Below are 24,730 nucleotides of genomic sequence, written 5' to 3'. Positions count from 1 at the left end.
AAGGGTATAAATACAACGCACCGCATTGGGACGGCCTCCCCTCTCTCCGGCAGAAACAGGAAATGCCGTAACTGTATGTAACAACGGTTTCAAATCAGCATGTCTTTGACAAAACATGTAAATGAATAACTCAAATAAAACTCCAAACATCTTTAATTGTGTTACTTTTTTGTAAAGCTCTTTTAGTTTTAAACCTGATGTTTATAAGCTTCTTAGTTTTTGCAACAGTCTGTAAATATACACAACTTTATAATAAAATGCACACATTCACCTTTTTCTAGACTAAACACAGGTATGATCCTAAATTAAACAAATATGAGGTTATCATGAGGTTGTTAACATCGCAGTTTATCAGTGGATGTTTGCTGGAACTGTTTGTAAACAGCGTGTTTCCTGACGGACACACACAGCGTGACTCCGGTCAGGTAGAGACCGGTCTCCAGGCAGCACCGATGCAGACTCGCTGTTTGAGGGCTTGATAGCCCACTCCCCCTCCACACCGCTCCACACTCGTTGGTTTGGAACAGCACTTAATGTGGCGGACCCTCTGCGCGAACGCGCAAACGGAGGGGTAGTGTGTAGGGGTAGGGTGTAGGGGGCGGTTTGGGATTGGGCCGAAGAGGAGCAGGAAGTCACCTCTGTGCTGCAATGTCTCTGCAGGCCACCAGGGGCATCGCAGACAGGAGGACATGAAGCTGCAGGAAGTTAACCTGGCTGTTCCTGCAGAGGAAGAGTAGCAGCTGCTCCTGACCAAGCCCCCAGGAAGTGCGCCGGACTCAGATGAAAATATTCGTGCTGGCCAAACGACGGTACTACACTTCCTTTTGGTTGCCAGGCCCGGAAACACTTTTTCCCATTGACTTACATGGGGAAAGAGTGGTCTGTAAATCGTTGGATAATTTTTTTGAAACTAAATAAACTACCCAGTATGAACACTTCTATAGCCCTTATTAAAAACATTCGTTCCTCAAGTTGTAAAAATGTGCTAATAACGTTATTCTGAGAGTTATTTCCCTCTGCATTATGAACGCGCATCTAACCCACGGGACCGCGCCGCCCGGCACGTTCATGTTACGTGTTCAGCACTAGTACATGCGTTTATCTTTACCCATGGATGCACAATAAGAACGGACCCATATCGCCTTACTGCCAGCCCACAGAGCTGTAATAATGGATATATTGCACATGTTTGCTGTAATTCATAATTTGTAAAATATTATACTACATGGGCTGTATGATTAAATCTTGTACCGTAAATGTTGTATTAAATAAAGTTAATATTACCGACGTAGATTAACGTCCCTGTAGCTTCTTACTGCACTAAGAAGCTTATTGCACTGTATATATATATATATATATATACAGTGCAATAATTCTTTCATGCTAAATGAAGCTCTGTTGCTTGGATATCACTAGATCCTGTTACAGCGTAATATAAAAGTACATAACGATTGATGTGTAAATTAGCATAATTACTAGCTAACCGCTAGCTGCTAACTGCCGCCTCGTTAATATCAAATCTATCATAATAACAAACCATTACCATGCTGTCATGAACGTGCGGTGCTGTTACGTGTACGCAAATTGACGTGCTTGATGTGAACGAGCATTTTGGGGGGTATGGTTAAAGTTGCGCATGCGCTATGAGCGCACATACGGGTACTTCTCAGGCATGCCGGGTAATCTGTGACGTTTCGCTCTCTCAAAAGTTGGGCCATTTTATCATCATGCGCGAATGAGCAACTCTCATAGGAATGAATGAGGCCCCGCCTCCCACGCTGTATCCAGTTCTTATTATACATCCATGCTCCTGACACACACACATATAATATATAGCCTATTCCATCAAATATAACATATGATAATTCAGCCCCTGCTCAGAGTACAGATGTCCTGATAGCAGAACTTCAGAGCTTCATACCAGAGAAATTCAGGATCCTGCTACTGAATTATTAGAATGAGATTATAATGGAAAGTCACAATAAAGCGTCCAGGTATTCTGCTGACGCACCACACTCTCCCACACTCTCCCACACTCTCCCACACTCTCCCACACACCCCCACACACTCAAATCTCGTAATTCTGACTCAATATCTCAAAACTATGACTTTTTCTCAAAATCTAAAAATTATGAATTTTTTCTCAAAATCTCAAAATCATGACTTTTTCTCAAAATTATGACTTTTTCTCAAAATCTCAAAATTCAATTTTAAAATGATATACATGTAACAATGATGCTTACATTTGTACTCAACTTGATGTTGCTTTATTATGTAAGAACATTTCTCACATGTTATGATTATTTCAGAAGGAATTAGCTAGAAAAAAATGCTAAATGTTGTTGTATTAAATGTACTTAATTCTTAGATGATATTTTATAATTTTTTATAATTTAATATTATAGCTTATTTCATAATAATTTAGCTCATTGTACTTTTTGTATTTGTATTTTGACATAACTCCAACATTTTGATATATTTGGTTTTTAAAGATTTTTAAAGGTTGTTGTTTCTTTTATAAGAATTGACCAACATGTTCTTAAAACCTTTGCTGAATTTGGTCATATTAAAGATTTCGCTGCTTATTTCATAACAATTTAGCTTATTTTTAACTTATTTGAAAATAGTTTTTCTCCGTATAGAACTAAAGGAATATTAATTTTACATAATGAATTTAAACATTTGGCTCAATTGATAAAAAAAAGTGTAATTTGAGAGGAAGGATTTGATATATATGAATAGGTAAATAAGGTCAAATATAATGAGGGAACATGGAGAAAGACGTATAATGATGAGAACATGTGAATAAATGAAGCCCTGCACAGAGACCTGAGCTCAGATATTACAGAGATCACCGAGATTATCTTCTATGTTCAATCAAATAAACGGTGACACTTCCTGAATATCTCCACATTTTGAATTTTTCGTGAAAATCTGAAAATGCTGACTTTTTCCAGAAAATCACAAAATTCTGACATCATGTATTTAATACCTTCAGTTACTTAACAGATCTGGATGAATGATGTGAAATCTACCCTGCAGTATACAAAGTCATTCAAACTAGCTGCACCTTTACCAGCTTTGAGAACACTTTCATGATCAATCATTATAAAACATATTATAGATATTATTCTGAAATGGACCAATCTGCACAATGACTACTTTTACTGTCGCTACTTTAACTATATTTTGACAGACAGACAGTGTATTCCTACACTCTGGTACTTCTACTTTTACTCAAGCACAAAATAATAATAAATACTTCAGTAATAACTCACCTGATGAAAGGACAATTAATTAAAGAGGAGGTTTGGCTTCAGGCTGGGTTTGAAGGTTGTTTCAGATTCCCCAGCACTGCAACAACAAACCAGAGAGGCTTTGTCTTTATTCATCTCAGAAACAGAGAGTGTGCTCAGTATAATGGGGATTTTCAAAGTAAATAGTTCTGGAGCTGTAATTTACTCTTGAGTCTCAAGCTGACTTCTTCTACAGAAACAGAAACCATCGTACCTGAAGTGACTTGATTGGAGGAACGTAAGGAGGCCGACGGCGGTAAACGCGTCAGTCCCAAATAATTTCCACTAGGAGAAACGTGCTGCATCTTCAGAAAGGATGCAGATATAAAAACCCAAATGTTCCACATGAAGAAACATCTCCAGCAACTTGACAGCACATGCAGCATTTAGAGAACATTCAGCAATTTGACAACACATGCAGCTTTTAGAGAACATTCAGCAACTTGAGGAGACATGCGCAGCGTTTACTAAAAGCTGCAGAAACCAAACGCTGCAAGAAGCTCAAACACAACGGAGACCAGGGGACACTAAAGAGTGACGCACACAGCTGGGAGACCAGGGGACACTAAAGAGTGACGCACACAGCTGGGAGACCAGGGGTGTTTCTCAATCGCGAGTAAAGCTGCTTCAGAGCCACTATTTCAAGCATACTACGTCATCGAGTGCCGCCGAAGTACTGTTCCAATCTCCAGTATACTTGGAAATCTACCGAGCCCGGCGTACTCCGTTTGGAGAAATATCGAGTCTGCACATGAGTAGACTTCGCAGTCTTAAAATCCCCACAATGCTTTGCGCACGGACCAATTTCCCCAAATCTGTGGCGGAAGATGTAAGGCGGGGCCTATCATATGACGCACACCTGCACACTTGCTAGCGTGTTCCACACTTCGTTTTCCGAATGCCAGGAAATATTCTTGACTCGCTTCTGAAGCAAGATGCTCGGCAGACATGTGCTACCAAGCAAGCGTACTCGCGATTGAGAAACACCCCAGGGGACACTAAAGAGTGACGCACAAAGCTAGAGACCAGGGGACACTAAAGAGTGACGCACACAGACCAGGGGACACTAAAGAGTGACGCACACAGCTGGAGACCAGGGGACACTAAAGAGTGACGCACACAGCTGGGAGACCAGGGGACACTAAAGAGTGACGCACACAGCTGGGAGACCAGGGGACACTAAAGAGTGACGCACACAGCTTGGACCGGAGCGCTTGGTGACGTTCAGGATGATAAAGTTGGACAACGGTCTCTGTTTACTTACCTACAGTGTTTTATGTGCATCCAGTTTAAGATAACAATGATCCCACTTAATATCCAGTGGCTACGAACCCTTAAATATTTGTCCTAGTCCCAGGAGGCTGATCCGTCGTCGCACCGTTAGCCAATATGCTACGAGATTAGCTCCTTCAGCTGCTCCCAGTGTCACTGTGTTGTCAAAGCTTGGCTCCAGAACTGGCTTCTGTTGGCCGGGCCACCGGAAAGGCTTTTATTTCCAGCAGGAATGAAAGAACTGGCGGATGGCAGCCTCCCCGACCAATTAACCTTCAGATGGTTTCTGTTGGCCGGGCGGCTTCAGATGCCTTCAAGCTCTCTCAACTAAAGACGGTAGGAAAGAAAGAGCCGGAGCTCTGTTCGAGAGGAGCTCTCAGATATTTCTGCAGACAAAAAAATGATTTAAAAAGAATGCTATTCGTTTGTTGTAATGTGTTCTGTTACTAAGACCTCTCAGATCATCGGCTCAATGTCCAAATGAAAGCAGTATTCAGTTGATAAGCTTCTGAAACACACTCGCAGAAAGCCTCAGGTCTGCTTCTTGTTGTATTTATTATTGTTTACACCTGCTCACATTGTTATTTAAAAAAATCATACTTATAACTTATATCTCTCTTTTTGTTTTTGTCTTGCATTTTCATGTCCTATGTACGTTTGAGTTTATGGAAACATCACATGTCAACAAGCCTTATTCAGAGTGCTAGAAACAAGCTAAATGGACCTATATATCTCTTTATCAGGTATTTTCGACCAATCAAAGCTCTTTAAATACTACGAGTCATTTACCCATTCATGCAGAGCAGCACCACTGGCTTTAGGGAAGCACACACACACACACACACACACACACACACACACACACACACACACACACACACACACACACACACCGACACACACACACACACACACACACACACACACACACACACACACACACACACACACACACACACACCGACACACACACCGTTGGCCATCAGGACTCAGGAGCACCTCAGGGTTCAGTGTCACATCGACATGTTGACTTCACGGGCTGGGATCGAACCAACAACCTGCTGGTTCAGAGACGACGCACTCCCTCTCAGCCAAAGTCGCCCACCAGAAGAATAAGACCGGCATAAAACACAAGAACATATAGCCACAGTGCTGTATAAGAAATACATAGTCATTTGATTTAATAAAAGGCAGAGGAAAAGTAAGTACTTAAAATGTGTAAAAGAATCTAGTCTTCTTCTATCTGACATAATGCCATTTATCGGTGTGTTTAGGTGATAGCTGACACCAACATTTAAAGTTATAAACAAACACATTTCCTCTGTAGTTTAGAAAACAACCTCTCCCCTCGCTTCTGTTTTTGGGTAATCTCTGAGATCTTACACATGTCGTATTTGTGAGTTTAAAAAACCAATCATGCAAATTAAATCCATTATAAAAAGAAGAAGAAGAGATGTGACTCCTTGACTTCTTCACACTTTGTCTGTCGTCCAATTTATTTCCTGCTAATCCGTTAATCTCCTCTTCACGTCCTCACTTTGCCTTTCAACATTTCATTCATTATTTATTCATCACAGAGAGTCTCAAACCACATCACATGCTTCAGAGGTCAGTAAATAACAGGGGCAGTAGAAGCACTCAGATCTTGTACTTGAGTAAAAGTAGAAGTACTCAGATCTTGTACTTGAGTAAAAGTAGAAGTACTCAGATCATGTACTACAGTAAAAGTAGAAGTACTCAGATCTTGTACTTGAGTAAAAGTAGAAGTACTCAGATCTTGTACTTGAGTAAAAGTAGAAGTACTCAGATCATGTACTACAGTAAAAGTAGAAGTACTCAGATCTTGTACTTGAGTAAAAGTAGAAGTACTCAGATCATGTACTACAGTAAAAGTAGAAGTACTCAGATCTTCTAGTGAAAGTAGAAGTACTGAGATCATGTACTACAGTAAAAGTAGAAGTACTCAGATCATGTACTACAGTAAAAGTAGAAGTACTCAGATCTTGTACTACAGTAAAAGTAGAAGTACTCAGATTGTATTAAAGCTTCTGATGGATATCATCTTGGTGTCCAGAATAAATGACCCAGAGGATGAAATGATGGCTCTGTTTACACGTGATAAAAACGTGCAACCTGTTTTATAATCACAACTGAACAGCTTGTACGTTTCAATGGTACTTTTTTGACATTCTGTACTTGTACTTTACTTGAGTATTTCCATTTAAAGCTACTTTATACTTCTCCATTACATTTCAGAGGCAAATATCGTACTTTACACTGTGTTACATGTATTTGATCACTAACAGTTATTAGTTAAATTGTATGCTGATATGGGATGACGCAGTATTGTACTACTAATCTACACAGTCTTTCAAGTATCTACATTTGTTAGCCATTGTTAGCGAGACCGGTTGCTAACTACACTTTATTTTGTGAATACAAACATGGTAGCAACACGGATAGAGGATAAGCAGAACCATGTGTACATTTGATTTAATGTGACATACATAATACAGAAGAGCTAAAAATGTTATATTATCAAAGTGTTCTCTTCGTGTTCACATGCAGGGACTCCATATTGAATGATGACGGGTGAGGAATCTCCCAGTTTCCAAGCAGGAAGTGCGACCTCTTCTTGCACTATTTTATCTGTTTTATTGTGTTGCACTGTTGGAGGATCCTCAGATTGTCATTGACATAACTTCACTGTAGCTTGTGCATATTTGAATAAAAGCCTTGAATCTTGAGGGGACGTTCCAGTTCAAATTTCAGACTGGGAACTCACATACTCCAAAGAGGAACGTCTTCATATGAACATTTCATAGCTCTCCATCAAATGGTTGTGGAGATATTTTAGTCTGGAGATAATTGTTGGACCATCTGTACATCCGCTATGCTAGTGAGGCTAAACATGTTATATTTCAAAATGTAATCTGCATTATCCCAGATGTTGCAGCAGATTGAGGAAGAGACGTTATACCATCTGTTTCTGTCTGTAATTATACTGCTTGTAAGGTGAGGGGTGGGCGCTGGGGGAGGTGAGTGTTTGTCACCTGATGTGTTGGAGGTACTGGTTTTAGTTACAAAAGAATCAGACAACTGGTCAGACCTGGCCTTCAAGTATTCACTAACTGACGTATTTTTAAACACCTTGTAGTGAGATAACTGTATTTACTGTAAAGTGGGAGAAGTACTCAGATCTGGTACTTGAGTAAAAGTAGAAGTACTCTGATCTTGTACTTGAGTAAAAGTAGAAGTACTCAGGTCTTGTATTTCAATAAAAGTAGAAGTACTCAGATCTTGTACTTGAGTAAAAGTAGAAGTACTCAGATCTTGTACTTGAGTAAAAGTAGACGTACTCAGATCTTGTACTTGAGTAAAAGTAGAAGTACTCAGGTCTTGTACTTGAGTAAAAGTAGAAGTACGTCTTGTACCTTTTACTCTAAATGCACTGCATTATTCTGTGGCCACAGTCCAGTTATTCTGTAGAATAATATCCTCCAAATGTGAACCACAGACTGTATCTTTCCTCATTTCTGTCCGTCTGATGTGTTTCATGCAGCTCTGGCAGTACGTTAACACATTATCCCCCACCCCCCAGTGTCCAGCCTGAGTGTGGCACTAATAACCCCTCATACTCGGCGACCACCGCACTACAGCAGAGACTCCCTCTCAGTTCCTCTCTGCTCAGCAGCTGCTCTGTACTCTCTGTGATCAAACCGTTATTCACCGGATCAATAAGAGCTATCGGAGCCATGAAGCTCCTCTGCAGCATATCCACGGTTTCCCTGCTGCTCTTCTGCCTCCCAGGTGAGAACATTTTCAGCCTCTTTTTTATTTTATTTTCACATTCAAAAAGATTGGATTCATAGGATAGTAAAAAAGAGATTAAAAAAAGAAATGTGGAGTTTAACATTTTCTTTTAAACCCCAAAGCTTTGGTATCATTTAATCGGCAGCTAATATTATTAACAAAAAAATACAAATACTGCTACTACAAATAATATTAATAAATTATAATAGTTTTGCTTCAGAAATGTGTTTTCATGTGTTTTACAAAAGTTGTACTCTGTATTTTGAATTATGCTTCAACTGTTGTTTACATTTTCTAATCAAATGTTGTTCAATTAGTGAATAACGGAAAAAAGCGTCCAGCATGATGCCTTCAAATGTTCATATGCTCTGTTTGTATGCATATTTAGTTCTTGAAAAATGACATTGTCCATACTTTCATCACAAAAGTAATTCTTATTTTTGCCGAGGGGGGGGGGGGGGGGGGGCTTTTATTGTGAAGGAATGCATAAGTTATATTAGGATAATGGCTCTATGGAGGAACCATAAAAAGACCCTTTGTTTAACAATTGCTCACTCATATCTTGAATTATTTGAAGAAAACTCTGTTTTGATGACGGCTGTGGCTCAGTGGCTTAGCGCGTTAATCTTCAGATCAGGGGAGCACTGGTTCGATCCCCACTGCAGTCAGCATGTCGTTGGGAAAGACTCCTGCCCACTGTATTGAGTGTATGTAAGGCAATTAGGATAAAAACGTCTAACAAGTGACATGTAATGTAATGATTTAAAGTGATTGAGAGCTGTCTTTAACAACAGCTAAAGTATATCTGTTTACAAACTCTTAGACAACTCTGGCTGAATAATCCAACTCTTATTTATCCAGTCGATGATCACATCTTCTGTCAGCGCTGCCCCTGGCCAACTTGTGGCCCTACGCAAAGTTGTGTCATGAGGGAGGGGGTGCTAGTGGAGCACGCTCGTGAACTGTGCGAGGAAATTGTGGAGCGCATAATTGCGCTGCATTTGCGCGTAAAATGAGGCCCCACACACTCTGTAGGGAGGGGCGGCCCTGTCTTCTGTAATACCAACATTTTTCTTTGATCAGGCGATATGTCCATGTCTATTTACTGTGGTTCAGGCTTGGAAAGAAGTTTGTTACATTCATAGTGTGACTGATTGTCTGCGTATACTCTCTCACAAAAAGTTAAACCATCCCCCACTTCACTACAGAATGCAATGACAACTTGGTGTTAACCTCTATATGAAAGCAGCATGCCTCACATTAACTCCAACGTAAACCTAACATCATAATTATCAGATAGCAACAGACTGTTAAGGTGGGATGGGGTCGATAGGTCAAACAACAACTGCGTCTGTGCCCGACAGTGAATGACTGACGTTTTCTCTCCTGACGTTTTCTCACCTGACGCTGCATCAGTTACATTACCTTTTTAGCTTCTTTGAAACCCAAACCATGTTTTTTCTGAGGAGTATTTTAAGTAATGTGGGGGGCGACTGTGGCTGCGAGGGAGTGCGGTCGTCTACAAACCAGAAGGTTGTTGGTCCGATCCCAGCATGTCGATGTGTCCTTGAAGATACGGAACTGTTTGGTGTGTGTGTGTGTGTGTGTGTGTGTGTGTGTGTGTGTGTGTGTGTGGGTGGTCTGGTGGACTTGAGACAATGTGAGTGAATGCTGAGCAGTGATGAGAGTTTGATGGCTGTGAGGATTAAAGCCAGGGGCGGACTGGCCATCGGGACGTTCGGGACGAATCCCGATGGGCCGGTACTGAAGTGGGCCGGTCGGACGATGTGGGCCGCTCGGATAAGTCACTAGCACCCCCCCCCGTCGACAATTTCCTCGCGATATTTACTTGCGGCACCGAGGTGGGCCGCTCGGATAAGTCACTAGGCCCCCCCCCCGTTAGTAATTTACCGAGGTGGGCCGGCGGTACCGAAGTGGGCCGGTCGAGAGTCCCGGGCTGATTTGTAGTCCCAGTCCGCCCCTGATTAAAGCCGTACACTGTCCGTCCAGATAAGAGAAGTGACCACCAGAGATAAACCCAGCACATATTCAGGCTGCAAACACGCCACAAAGATTATATCATAATATCATTTAGTAGAAATTGTGCACAGAAGAAACCATGTCCAAAATATAGAAATGTGCATAAGGAAATGTGTAATCCCAGAACAGGGTCAGGAAAACCCATTTGTACTTCTTCTACTGCTAATACATGTACACACCACATTTTACATAAACATTTATTTTATTCTGACCATATAACAGGTTATCAGTTTTATTAATACTGTACACTGGACTTTTTAATGTATTGGATTGTATTTTAATACATTTTACAGGGGCTTTGTTGTGGCCCTAACTCTCTTTTTATCACTACTTTGCACCAGTCTTCCACAGTATTATAGTTTATCCTCTGCACCATTTTAAAGTTTAAGACTCTCATTGTTTACTTGTGTAATTTTCTTTTTATACATTTTTTAGAAGAGGTTTCATGAAAATCGGGCCAATAGGTTTTCCGTAATTCTTGGAAGTCGTTCTTCGGACTTTGGTGTGTTCATGAGCTTCGAGACACAATGTGGAAAGAACACATTGATATCTGTTTCAGGGTTGTTTTTTTTTCAGTGTCGCATCTTCCAATAAGTCTGTCACAACATTAATAATATAATGTGTGTATAAGCTCCAGGATTTGGACTTGTTACAACATTTAATGGCTTTTTCCTTGGCCCAAGCTTTACCCTTCCACCAAGTCTGATGAAATTGGGCCAGTAGCGGTAATTAGTCGATGTTAGGACCAATATAGGACAAAAAACAACAACCTTGTAAATGCCATTACATGCAGCACGTGAGCAAACTGTAAATAAACAAGACCCAATCTAACATCTTTTACACATCTTTACAACAGACACGACTGAAGTAATGGAACTGATTTCTAGAAAGAGCTTCACAATCAACAAAATGATGACACACACAAACACAGGTCATATTGACTTAACATGCCATCATCTGGTTTTTGTTCACTACACCCTGACGCACTGCTTCTGGCCATCTGTGCACATGTGATGTATGGACTTAGTCGTTACTATGAGCAAGGCAGTGAAGATGATGAATATGTGCTGCATTATGTGTGTGTGTGTGTGTGTGTGTGTGTGTGTGTGTGTGTGTGTGTGTGTGTGTGTGTGTGTGTGTGAGTGTGTGTGTGTGTGTGTGTGTGTATGTGTGTGTGTGTGTGTGTGTGTGTGTGTGTGTGTGTGTGTGTGTGTGTGTGTGTGTGTGTGTGTGTGTGTGTGTGTGTGTGTGTGTGTGTGTGTGTGTGTGTGTGCCAGCTGGCATGCTTTCAGACCCGTTAGCCCTCACACTTCAGCTCCTCTGAGAGTTGACGCTGAGTCATGAGCTCGCCGGACCGCGAAGACATTTGGACAATGAACAGAGACTATGAGAGGCGGAGCTGCAGGTTTGTTTACACAAAGACTTCAGGGTCGTAATGATCCCCACCTGGCAGGGAAGTCGTCAATTAGATGGGCCAATATAGGCCTGTTTCAATGGATCTGTACCGATTAAAGAACATGACCAAAAGCAGATCTCTCACCTCTGCCTGCTTGTGTTTCATCGCTGCTCTAAAAACATAACTAGAAAGTTAGTCGATATTACTGAAATTACTATTCTCGATACTAATTTGATACTATGGTAAAAAACTAAGAGAAAACATCAATCATTCCTGTGTACTCAAACATACACTCTATTGTTACTGCATTTTGGTTTTAGTTAGACAGTTTGAGAGGTCATAAATCCATCTCTACACCTATTTTATATTGATGCTAAAACTGTTTTTATTCAACTTTCTCTGTCAAGTTAGGAGAGGGAGAGTCAAATAACGACAACACACTATCATATAGCATATGGGTTTAGCACTCTACTTTGGATCCTATAGTTGAAATTGTCCGTCTCAGTCAGTAGGGGCTTGGACTGGGAGCTGTAGGGTCGCTGGTTCAAGTCCCTGAACAGACTTAAAAAATATGGAGTGTGGACTGGAGACTTGGAGAGGTCCCAGTTCACCTCCTGGTCCCTGCCGTGGTGCCAGACGCCCCCTCTTTATCAAAGCTTCTTCCAATAAGTGAATTCCACCATGAAGATACTAACTCACACACACACATGCACACACACACACACACACACACACACACACACACACACACACACACACACACACACACACACACACACACACACACACACTGCAAGCTGATATATACTTTAACCCACAAGAACTCCAGCAAGTACATTACCTGTAAAAAAGGCCAAACCTTTTCAAGTGCTACAAAGAGAAATTTGAAATGTCAGTGGAAACCAAGGTGCAGTGGAAACAGATGAGTGTTGGCAGAATAAATTGTGGATTTAAATAAGTGTAAGAGTTCTTTAGGGGTCTGGGTCTGGTAGATGGGTATAGTGGTCTTTTAGTATAGGGGTCTTTTAGAGTTAGAACACCTGTGGGACATATTGGAGCAATAACACTTTCCTCCACCATCATCAAAACACCAAATAAGGGAATATTGTAAGAATGGTGTTCATACCTCCAGTAGAGATCCACATGTATTTCTAATGGACACCTTCTGCCCTGGAGCCGTTTCATCACCTTACAAAGACACTTAATGTCATCAGTCTGTATATACAGTGTACATACAATGGAGATTTGGCCTGTAGTTGTTAGGATATCTTGCCTGGGGTGGAGGTGTTGAACACAGAGGCAGGAAGACTGTTGTCATCGGGCGTTCTGCTAGCTGAGAAGATAACAATGTAGAAAGATTTTCAGTTTAAACTACATTTTTGTTTGCTTGTACAGGTTGCATGAAAACAAGAAGTAGTCCCAAAGAATGCATAATTTCCTCCAGAGTTCAATGAAACTAAAATGAGCGGCTACACTATAATGATTGGGCCTTTTTAACAAGAAACTACATATTAGTGTTTTAAATAAATCAGTCTTTAGTAAATAACGATACTTTTGGACTAACGGGTTGTTGGGTTTGGTCCGTTAATTGGAAATAATAGAAAAAAGTTCCTGCTCAACAAAAACAAAAGAGTAGAGAATATATATCAAGTCAATTAGAGGTAAATACTTAAGTAAGTAAGATAAATGCAGTTAAACAAGTACGCTTGAATAGTAAAGCAATATTGGCTTGAAAAGTAGTGTTGCACCTGATATTTAAAAGATGATATTGTACCCAGGGTTTTGTCTGCATCGGGTAACAGGAGCGCTGCGCCCTCTTACTCTCAGCGTGCGCCCTCAAACCAAAATGCAGATCTTTCCCGTAAAATGAGTGATGCCAGAAAACAATATTTCTGTTCCTCAAAAACGGTATAATCTCAGAAATATGAGAATCAAACAGAGCGTCAGAGACAGCTTGGTGTTTACGGAGAATCATTATGGGATGGATGTCTGAGATTTCTGAGTTTCTTTTCCTTTATTCTGTAGAGGAAGTAAAGAAACCGTAACTCTGGATTTATTTGTTGTTTGAGGTGCAAAATATGACTCTGCAGCTTTAAGACATGAAGACACTATTATTTTCCACTTCGAGAGAGTTCGACCGTCTTTATCGCTTTTCTCATAATGAGATATCCTGTTTTCCATATCTGGAGCTTTACTCCCACATTTCCATATTTGCACAGGATGTTAACACTGTTACAGTCTTAAAGGAGTTTAGTGATATATCACAGTCTCGTTATCTGAAGGTCATTCTCCTGACAGTGCTCTTGTGTGCTTCCTTTTTTGTGCAAGGCATGTTGGTAAACCTCTGTGCTTATTTTATCTGTAATTTCTCCTCCTGCAGGTCTGAATCTCTGTCCTTGGTGTTGGAGGTTCACAAAAGATTTTTCCCACAATCAAACATGAAAGAGCATTTTTATATGATCATTTTACTTATTCAGTGGTTCCAAAACTATAGGTTTGGGGCCCAAGATTATTCTGCTGGGGCATTTAGTGCTAGATGATTAAAACATAGGCAGTGGAGAGGTGGGGGGTTTCTAAAGAACATCAATGCTGATGCAGTAAACTTTAAAAACATAGAGACCATGATTTCTTTACTCAAATTAATTGTATTTGTTGCGTAAACCTTAATTTTGTCGTCTTGGGTTAAATTGATGTTTATCACATACTTATAAGAACTCAAACTTACTTACTTTTAACTCTTACTTTAACACATTTCAGATTCAAATCAGATGTTGTTGGCACTGCTACATAACGGCTTGATACTGTCTGGGCTTAGATACAAAGCACGTTCAGAGTTATGACCGTTTTCAAAAGATACTAACAGATGAACACAGTACTTCTTAAGTGATGGTCTATTTGGAGCCCCTTATCCAGACAATGATGGTAACTCCAGCCTGTTTAACAGAGGATTTAGTCTGCGGTTAACTCCTGCTGTTAGGACCACAGGAGACAGCTTTATGAGTTTATTTCCTCGATAACAGCAAAATAAAACACAACAATTAGAAACTCCTCAAGGTTTAAAGCTGAACACCTCTTAAGACTAAACACTAACTCGCTTGCCACCCAACAAAAACACTGCGATTGTAAATATATTATGCTTCTGAATAATTTCCAGGTAAAAACCTTATATTTCTATTTCTATTTAAACATGTTATCTGAAATCTCTTGTATATTGCTCTTAGGAAGTGTAGGGCTGAAATAAAGTGCATTCCCCATAACACTGCACTGTTTAATGCCTTGCTTACCTCCAGAGTGCACTGCAGCATCCTCAGACCAACCAATACACTGAAGCAACAGAAAGATATTTCTCTCTGACCTTCGAGCAAGTTTCTTTGGCTACTAGAGTTCATACCAGCCTGTCTACAGGAGACTGACTGCAGTTGATAGGGAAGTCTTTGCCGTTAACATATCTTTATAAACTATTTACACAGCTCAAGTGTCGGCTGTTCAAGACGTTTCTTTACTTATATGGTTACAGGACTGAAGATAGTTCTGCCTCCATCAACCTGATGGTTAAGATTAGTCTTCAGTTTTATCTGCCTTGATTTACAGCATGGAGTACATCCGATATTATTGATTCTAAAACATGTATGCCCTTCACATCTCATAGCATCACTCTTTTTCATTACCTTATGGACACCTAATGTGTGTTTACACTATTTATTGGAGAGTTGTTGAGGTACTGTGTGACACCTGCTGCCATTGGTACATGTTCATGATCCTTGTAGTCAGTGACTATCATCATGTCTTATGGTTGCATTGCATTCTGGTACCTGTCAGCTAACCTAACTCTATTTATGTAGATGTATTCAGTGCTCTAGTTTAGGTGCAGTCCAAGGCTGAATCAAAGAGATGTGTTGTTGTTTCTGGGTACCAGGAAACAGGGCTCTGACAGCTTAAGACTACATTTTGAAGACGTTATTATACTCTATTTAATGCAAACCTATTGCATCTTTTTAAAATATCGTTTTGGTTGAGTGGGAAAGCATGGAAAAGTGCAAAACATAGAAAATCTAGCACCTTCAAAAGGTCTGATTCATATCTACATACTCCACATTTAAAAACTGAATGCAAATGTGTTATTTATTGACACAGAAGAGAGGATTGACAATTGAACAGACCCTATAGCATGATTTATTTCCACCACCATTAGCATTAGCTAACAGGATTTAAAGGAATTATCTCTCTGCTGTTCTACAGACACTTTCTTATTCATCTGAAAAACCGCAGGTGATCACCGGGTTAATTGAAGTGGGAAATGTGCTTTCCATGTGTATGTGTTATGGTATGTGTGTATTCAGAGCGCCGCTGTGGGACGGACTGAGCTGCTGGAGATATGAGACATTTCAGGATTAAACAAAGCAGCAGAGAAAAGCTCTTTCTACACACGGTCAACCTTATAACCTTCAAAATACTATTAAAAATAATTAGGTGAACATTCATTTCAAGATGTACAACAAAGTTTGTTAAAAAGCCAATAAGAGAAAAAGAAAGATTCAAATTGGTTCCAAGGATTTAAACGTAATTATGACATACTAGGTACTGTGTAAGCTTTAGGGCAGGGCTACTTTGTGATTGACAGGTTGCTTCCATCTTATAACTTGAAGCCTTTCCCAGTTTCGCTTCATGAAAGTTAATTGTTTCATTTTGGCCCTGAGATATACTGCTTTCGAGCAGTTGTGCTAATCTCCACCTTTGGCGATGGCGATAAACAAAATGTAAAATTAGATGCTTCAAAACCATAATTCACAAACGAATGCGTAACATCACGGTGACTCCGTCTATGGTCCTGCGGCTTGGTTAAAAGACAGAGTTCTTATTTAAATACACACTTGGGTTAATGAGGATCTCATGCTCTCTGTCTTTCTATTACCCAGTGTGCCTTGCTGCTCATGGTCGCTACGCTCAGAAGCTGATGACTGACTTGTTCTCTAACTACACCAACGCCTTGCGTCCGGTGGAGGACACCGACCACATCATCAACGTCACACTGCAGATCACTCTCTCCCAGATCATCGACATGGTAATCACACCCTGACTCCTGATCTTCAGGCTGTGTTTATTATTGGATGAACTGATGTGTATATCCTTTCTCCAGGATGAGCGTAACCAGATCCTGACAACATACCTGTGGGTCCGCCAGGTGTGGAATGACGCCTACCTCACGTGGAAGAAAGAGGACTATGATGGTCTCGACACTATCCGCATACCCAGCAGCTACGTATGGAGACCTGACATTGTTCTGTACAACAGGTTGGTACATCTGATCTGCCCGACTGCAGGACATTTGCAGGACAGAAGAAGGACTAATAAGCACGATCTCATCAATTCAAATGTTTGGTAGTACCAGATTACATGTAATCAGATTATAATCAGCTCAGATCAAATCTGAAACAGAGCAATCAGATCCTAGTTACATTGCCAAGGATACTTGAAAAGATGTTGAATTACATATTTAATATATGGCAATTTAAACATTTGGATTAGTTTCAATTAATTATCATTTGTGGAAGGGGAAAATAAGATTGTGTTGAGTAGGGATTTGGGTAAAATGTATCTTATTATCAACTGATATATCAATAAATGATCATTTTTGTATCATCATTTTTGTTTTCTTTGACAAATATATTAACATGATCATGTTTTGAGGATATTTACCACATTTATTGTTCTTAAATATTTTTCCGTAAATCTGTATAAAATGCTCTGTAGCCGAGACATCTCTGCAACACCATATCATGTGTTACAGAATGGTATTTCTCATTTACCAAATATTGTGCCTCCGGTGATTTGCATATTGCATTAGTCAATTGGAGTTTGCAAAAATAATTTGCATTTAACATTTTTGGTCCATATTTTGGACAATGTTTTCAATGTTTTAAGTAATCCAAAAGTATTTAGATCAGATTAAACGACGTCTATCCAATTGGATTATTTACTAATTAGAACATTTGCCATGTCATTTGTGTTAAGTAACTGACTGCATTTCAAAGTAATCTGACCCCCTGTGATCTCCTGTTCCTTCTCCCTGCCTTCACACCCTCCACTTCCTCCACCACAGTGCAGACGACGAGTTTTCCAGCTCCATGGAGACCAACGTGGTGATTCGTCACGACGGGCAGATAATGTGGGACCAGCCAGCCATCACCAAAAGCTCCTGCTCCGTGGATGTGGCCTTCTTCCCCTTCGATCTGCAGCAGTGTCACCTAACCTTTGGGTCCTGGACTCACAACGGCAACCAGATGGACTTGTTCAATGCCTTAGACACTGCGGACCTGGCAGACTTCGTGCCCAATGTGGAGTGGGAGGTGAGTCACATTGTCAACATACTCAAAGGAAGACCTCAGTCTGACATTATTTCACAATATCAAATTATACTTTTCTCTCCAGGTCCTGGGCATGCCAGCCAAGAAGAATGTAATCTTGTACGGTTGCTGTTCTGATCCGTACCCAGACATCACCTTCAGCCTCCACCTGAAGAGACGGGCCTCCTTCTACATCTTCAACCTCCTCATCCCCTGCATGATGATTTCCTTTCTGGCGCCATTGGGCTTTTACCTGCCGGCAGATTCTGGTGAAAAGGTTTCTCTGGGTGTCACCGTGCTGCTGGCCCTCACCGTCTTTCAGTTGCTGGTGGCTGAGAGCATGCCACCCTCCGAGAGCGTCCCACTGATAGGTGAGAAAACTTAGAGTCCCTGATTTTTAAATGTTGTTATAGATGTCAAGAATCTAATGCAATCTATTAGTTTTTGTAATCAATGATTACAGTAGTTTATTTATATAATAAGGCTAGAACAAGTTCTTTGGAAACGTGAAGGTAGACATCTTTATGCCGCTTCAGAAACGGACCTTGAGACTGGGTTCTCATTAGAGAGCTTTTTGAAGATGACTGACAATCATTGAATTTTGACATTGTCAGAATGAGTTGAGGGCAGAAGGCAGTGGGCGACTCTGAGGCTGAGTGGGTAGTGTGAACACATAAAAAGCAGAAGAGTTTTATGTGATTGTGTTTCAACAGGCAGAACGTTGTCTTGCATGTAGGGCAGCCTTCAAGGCACTGCCCCATAAGTCATTACATCTTGTTTTCTCCTGGAAGAGCACCCTACAGGGTACTTCATTATATTTTCAATACTGTGACTGCTCAACTAGAGGGCACTATATCCTGCTTTATCTTCCCTGAGTCCACCGGTAGCTGGATACACACACAAACAATATGAAACACAAAGTCATAGTTTTCATGTATTATCGATTGTTGGCAAATACTTAAAGCCGCCTGAAAATGGGCACATATCTTTTTGAACCAGTCAACAAAGGCAGGCTAGAGGTTGTGTGTTTGCCTGATGGGCAAAGCCAGAATGCAGTGACAAAGTTGGCGTGTGATTATATCACAGAAACTGAGTGCTTGTGAGAGTGGATTCCTGCCTCCTGTCAAACAAGTACAACTGCTTCTGATCCTTCTATATGTCATTACAGTTTTAACTCTTCGCATTACCATATACTGGTAGTAGATTGTTTTGGGCTTGATAGGGGAGTCCCTTATTGACCCCAACATAATATAAGTGATTGTGTATCTGCAACCGACCTGTCCTAAAATTGCATGTTCTATGGACTCTTGTAAGTTTTGAAAAGAACAAAAATCCATTGTGCACGTACACAACTCCCACCGAAGGAATACTAAAGGTGAGTCAAAATGATAATGATCAAACCAGAAATGCAGTAAAACGTCATCCGGAGAGCTTCAGCAGGCAAAGCAGCACTGGAAAGGCCAGAGATTGAAGAAACACAGCAACAGCAAAGCTGCAGGCGTAATAATTCAACGTTGTCACTGAAGAAAGACTTAACTGAGTTCTTAAGGACCTTTTTAATATCCCGGCAAACGCTCGGCAAAGCACTGGTGAGTAGAGCTGATGATACTTTCTGTAGCTACTAGAGTAGGATTTACACGTACTACTGTTTATTACTATTCATTCTGGAATATCCACGTGACTTTTAACGTAAATGCATTATAAAAAAAAGTGTTTAAATGGAATTACTAGATTGACTGAACTCACAAGTAAATTATTAATTATTAATGAATATTATTTTTGTTTTTTTCACACTTGACTTTTGTTAGTGTGTAGATATGGCCGGCAGCGAAGGTCTAATGAAGGAAGGTCAGTTTTTGTGCCCCATCTGTCTGGAAGTGTTCACTGAACCAGTCGCCACACCATGTGGACACAACTTCTGCAAGACCTGCATCTCTAAAAACTGGGATATGAATGTCCCTGCCCAGTGCCCTGTGTGTAAAGAGTTTGTTCACGTAAGACCTAAGCTACGAGTCAACACATTGATCTCTCAGATGGGTGATCAGATAAGACAGACGGCTCAACAGAAAGCCAGCTGCAGCAACTCAGAGATCAGAAGACATTTCCTGTGCTGTCTGCACTGGAACCAAACTGAAGGCCCTGAAGTCCTGCCTGGTGTGTTTTACCTCCTACTGTGAGACTCACCTGGAGCCTCACCTGGAGCCCCACTTGACAACACCATGCCTGACAAATCATCAGTTAATCAATCCTGTGGAGGAGCTGGAAGCCAGGATGTGTAAGATGCACAATAAACCTCTGGAGCTGTTCTGCAAGAGTGACCAGACATGTGTCTGCATGCTCTTAGACCACAAGACACATGATATTGTTCCTCTGAACGGAGAATATGAAGAAAGAAAGGCACAACTTGGGAAGATAGAGGATGACATTCCCCAAATGATTGAGGAGAGAGCTGAAGGTAGAGAATATCACACGTACAGTTGAGCTCAGTAATAAAGTGGCAGATAAAGAGATAGCAGACAGTGTTCGGGTCTACACCGCTCTGAAGGAGTTTGTTGAGAGCAGCCCAGCTGAGCTCATTGAGAGGATCAGAGCAAAGCAGAGACCGACACAGACACACACACACACACACACACACACACACACACACACACACACACACACACACACACACACACACACACACACACACACACACACACACACACACACACACACACACACACACACACACACACACACACACACACACGCTGAGGGCCGTATCCAAGAGCTGCAAATAGAAATCGTCAAGCTGATGAAGAGGAGTGCTGAGCTGGGGCAGCTGTCAAACTCCGAAGACCACCTCCATCTCATTGAAACGTTTTCGTCCCTGAAAGTCGCTCCCCCCACCAAGAACTGGACAGGGGTCAGTGTCCGTCTTCCATCATACGCAGCAGTTCGCAGTGGATGTGACACTTGATCCCCATACAGCAAATCCCTGGCTAGTCCTGAGGATGGAAAACAAATCCAACTTGGCGACGTGTATAAGGGTCTCCCAGACATCCCTGAAAGGTTCTCTTTTCATGCAAGTGTTTTAGGAAAGCAGAGTTTCACTTCAGGAACGTTTTACTATGAGGTTCAGGTCACAGGGAAGAGTAAGTGGGACATAGGAGTGGCCAGAGAGTCCGTTAACAGGAAGCGACAGATCACGATGAGGCCTCAGGACGGTTACTGGACGGTGTCTTTGAGGAACAAAAATGAGTACAAAGCTCTTGATGACGAGCGTGTCACTCTCTCTCTGAGGTCAAAGCCTGAAAAGGTGGGGGTGTTGGTGGATTATGAGGAGGGTCTGGTCTCCTTCTACGACGTTGATACTGCAGCTTTCATCTACTCCTTTACCGGCTGCTCCTTCGCTGAGAAACTCTACCCATTCTTCAACCCCTGTACTAATGATGGTGGATCCTCTGCCCTCCACCTAAAGTCAAGCTTAACTTGATGCTACTATACTCACGAATGAGAACAAACACCACACAGCCTGTAACTCAGATACATTGGGAATGTTCACTGCTGCTGTTATCTTAAAAGGATGCACTTCATGTTCTTTGTGTTGTGGCCAATAGCAGCAGGTGGTAAAGGATCAGAAACACACTTGTTATACTGAAGAAGAAAGAGCAGGTACACCATCAAGATGTGAAACGAAAACCTCTCATCATTTTCTCTTTTTTTGTATTTGCAAATTCAATCTTCAATCTTCTTGATATTTTTCAAATTCATGGTGTTTGCACCTGGGTTATTTATGCATAAATTAGAAATGTGCATAGACACAGAACTCATTACATGTTTTGCAGTGTTATAGATGACCTACACATACAGTGGTATTTCATCATTTAGATTTGGGTAATTTTGTTAAAACACACACTGGTGCAATTAGAAATAAGCATTTGCAAGTGTTAAATGTTGACATTCCTGTATTCATGGTGACATGTTACACATAAATAAATGTTTTGCAGAAGGAGTTTTGTAGCCTTTCTAAACGGGTTACTTTTCCTGCTTTGTGTTAAACATGAGTATGAAGTTTGGCTAATAATCAGTACGTTTCTCAGAGTTGGGAACACATAAACTAACTGAACTAGCTTACCTTTTGTATGGTGCTCTCTTCCCGTAAGCCTATGTCACAGTTGGTGCAGTCTTCCTCGTGTTTAACCATGAGGTATCTCTGCATCTTCTACCTTCCCCCTCTCACCATAAGAGATTCAGATCAGATGTAATCGTAAAAAACAAAACAAATTTAAATGAATGTTAAATATGATGAGATACAGTTTATTGCTGAGAAGGGGAACATCATTGCCAAGCAAGCACATCTGTAATTGTTTGGTCTGTGCTCTCTTTTAGTTTCCTAACAAATAAACTGAGCAGGCAGTAAGAAGTTTGGAGTACAGTTTGAAGGCCGGCAGTAAGCACCCTCTTTATGTGTGCTGGCTATCAGCACTGTAATGAACAGGAGGCCTAAAGGTTGATGAGGCCTGTCAGTGGCTATTTTAAAATACAACAATCACCGCTGCAATGAGCTCGAGTCCCAACGATGCCAACAGCAGTTCATTACATCTTCACATTTCATCAGAGCACGTTCTGTACAGCCTGTTAAGCTGTTTCCATCTCACTGAAGTACAAAGAGTACAAGTGTTGCATCCTAAATTCTTGAACTGCGTACTAAGCCAAAATGTGTGCTACTTCTACAAATCCCTATAAGCTAGTCTAGTTTTTAAAAAGTACATTTTTAACCAGTTTCTCAAGGTTGACATTTCTTAGTCGACGAAGATGTAACTTTTCAATTAATCTATAAGTTGATATAATGAACAGATCTTAAAAACTGAGTTTGCTCAACATTTTGAGATGTGCCAAGAAGACTGAAAATAACTCATTCAGCATAAAAAGAGTACTAGAAAATCACGTAGCAACTACAAATCTTAGTCGACTTAAGCAAAAAGACTGATTAAAGGACAATGATTGGGGAAAACTTGTGTTTATAATGTTAAAAAAAAGTTGATTTAAGGAGCTTAACTGCAACTAACACAACATGAAAAAGAGTGGAGAGAATTGAGTTTAAAAAGAGTTTTTAAAGTCTTCAAATGGAAGTTGTGAGATCCAGAAATTGAGTGTGTTTGGCATTCAATGTTTGTTAGGTGTTCAACCTGAAGGCCCCTTTAAAAAGTGATCAATCATTTTGTGTTATTGTTTTCGACAGCATCCTTTGAAAAACAAAAAAGAGTCAAGAAAACCCACAAAGTTATCCTGGGTCAAAGTATCTCTTCTTGTAAACTTAGACTTTTCTTGCAAACATAAAGATTTTCTTTAATCTTCAAACTCTTAAAGATCTCCAATCTCTTTTTTTGAACAGGAAAGTACTACATCGCTACCATGACCATGGTCACTGCATCAACAGCGCTCACCATCTTCATCATGAACATCCACCACTGCGGCCCCGAGGCTCGTCCCGTCCCACGGTGGGCCGAGCGCTTCATCCTAAACTACCTCGCCCGCATCTGTTTCGTATACGAAGTCGGTGAGAACTGCCTCGGCGGGGCGACCTCCAGCAAGCAGTCTCAGTCTGAGGAGGAGTCTGAAGCCCGAGCAGCAAACAACAGCAACCCAAAAGGAACAAACTGGGACGTGAACGGGCAAGTGTGGGCCGGGAGGGTGGAGGAGGGCGGGGCAGGGGAAGCAATGAAGCCGGGGCGGGATTCAAGCAACCAGACTGAGTGGACGGAGGACATGTTTGTGACCATCGACCACTCCGAGGAGGAAGGAGCTGCAGGAGGAACTGACGGGGAGCGAGGAGGTGAGCATGTGGAGGAAAAGAAAGGCGTAGGAGGTGAAGAGGCCGGCGGAGGCAGGAGGGAGAAAAGCGTGTGTGTGTGCCAGCACCAGGGACTACGCAAAAACATTGAGTACATTGCCAACTCGTACCAGGACCAGCGGGCCGCACAGCTGCGCATCGGGGAGTGGAGGAAGGTCGCCAAGGTCATGGACCGCTTCTTCATGTGGCTCTTCTTCATTATGGTCTTCTTCATGAGCATCCTAATCCTGGGAAAAGCCATCTGATGGAAATACGTGTGTTTACATTATGACGGACCACTGTATGTCTTACAGCTGAACCCACACACACACACACACACACGCACGCACGCACGCATGCACACACACACACACACACACAGACACACACACACACACACACACAGACACAGACACACAGACACACACACACACACACACACACACACACACACACACACACACACACACACACACACACACACACAGACACAGACACAGACACACACACACACACACACACACACACAGACACAGACACACACAGACACACACACACACACACACACACACACACACACACACACACACACACACGCACACACACACACACACTATCACGTTAAAGTATGCCACACTTTTTTATATCAAGACCTTTTGAGTGTTTCTTGACAACTTAAATGCATGCAGGGTTGTTTTTAACTCATCACGTTGCATTGTGGGGTATTTGGGACTGTGAACAAGAAGTCTTTTAT

The 24,730-nt window shown here is 41.3% G+C and overlaps 1 protein-coding gene across 1 annotated transcript; it reads left to right on the top strand.

The window, feature by feature from the left end:
• The first annotated feature begins 8,323 nt into the window (after positions 1-8,323).
• Positions 8,324-24,327, top strand: LOC117469481 (neuronal acetylcholine receptor subunit alpha-10-like). Its single transcript, XM_034113900.1, has 6 exons — positions 8,324-8,378; positions 16,734-16,879; positions 16,955-17,109; positions 17,918-18,164; positions 18,247-18,532; positions 23,539-24,327. Exons 1-6 carry the CDS (start codon positions 8,324-8,326, stop codon positions 24,240-24,242), a joined length of 1,593 nt encoding a protein of 530 aa, XP_033969791.1. The 3' UTR covers positions 24,243-24,327.
• The last annotated feature ends 403 nt before the right edge of the window (positions 24,328-24,730 follow it).

Source organism: Trematomus bernacchii, unplaced genomic scaffold (assembly GCF_902827165.1).
Source record: "Trematomus bernacchii unplaced genomic scaffold, fTreBer1.1, whole genome shotgun sequence".
Classification (NCBI taxonomy): Eukaryota; Metazoa; Chordata; class Actinopteri; order Perciformes; family Nototheniidae; genus Trematomus; species Trematomus bernacchii.
The sequence above is the reverse complement of the archived record's forward strand: the minus strand, read 5'-3'. Positions and strand labels throughout refer to the sequence as shown.

Bases quoted from the DNA above. Each gene is read 5' to 3' on its own strand.
- LOC117469481 (XM_034113900.1), top strand. From the start codon at position 8,324: ATGAAGCTCCTCTGCAGCATATCCACGGTTTCCCTGCTGCTCTTCTGC. The intron at 8,379-16,733 runs GTGAGAACATTT...TCTATTACCCAG, and splicing joins GCTGCTCTTCTGCCTCCCAG to TGTGCCTTGCTGCTCATGGT. The intron at 18,165-18,246 runs GTGAGTCACATT...TTTTCTCTCCAG, and splicing joins TGCCCAATGTGGAGTGGGAG to GTCCTGGGCATGCCAGCCAA.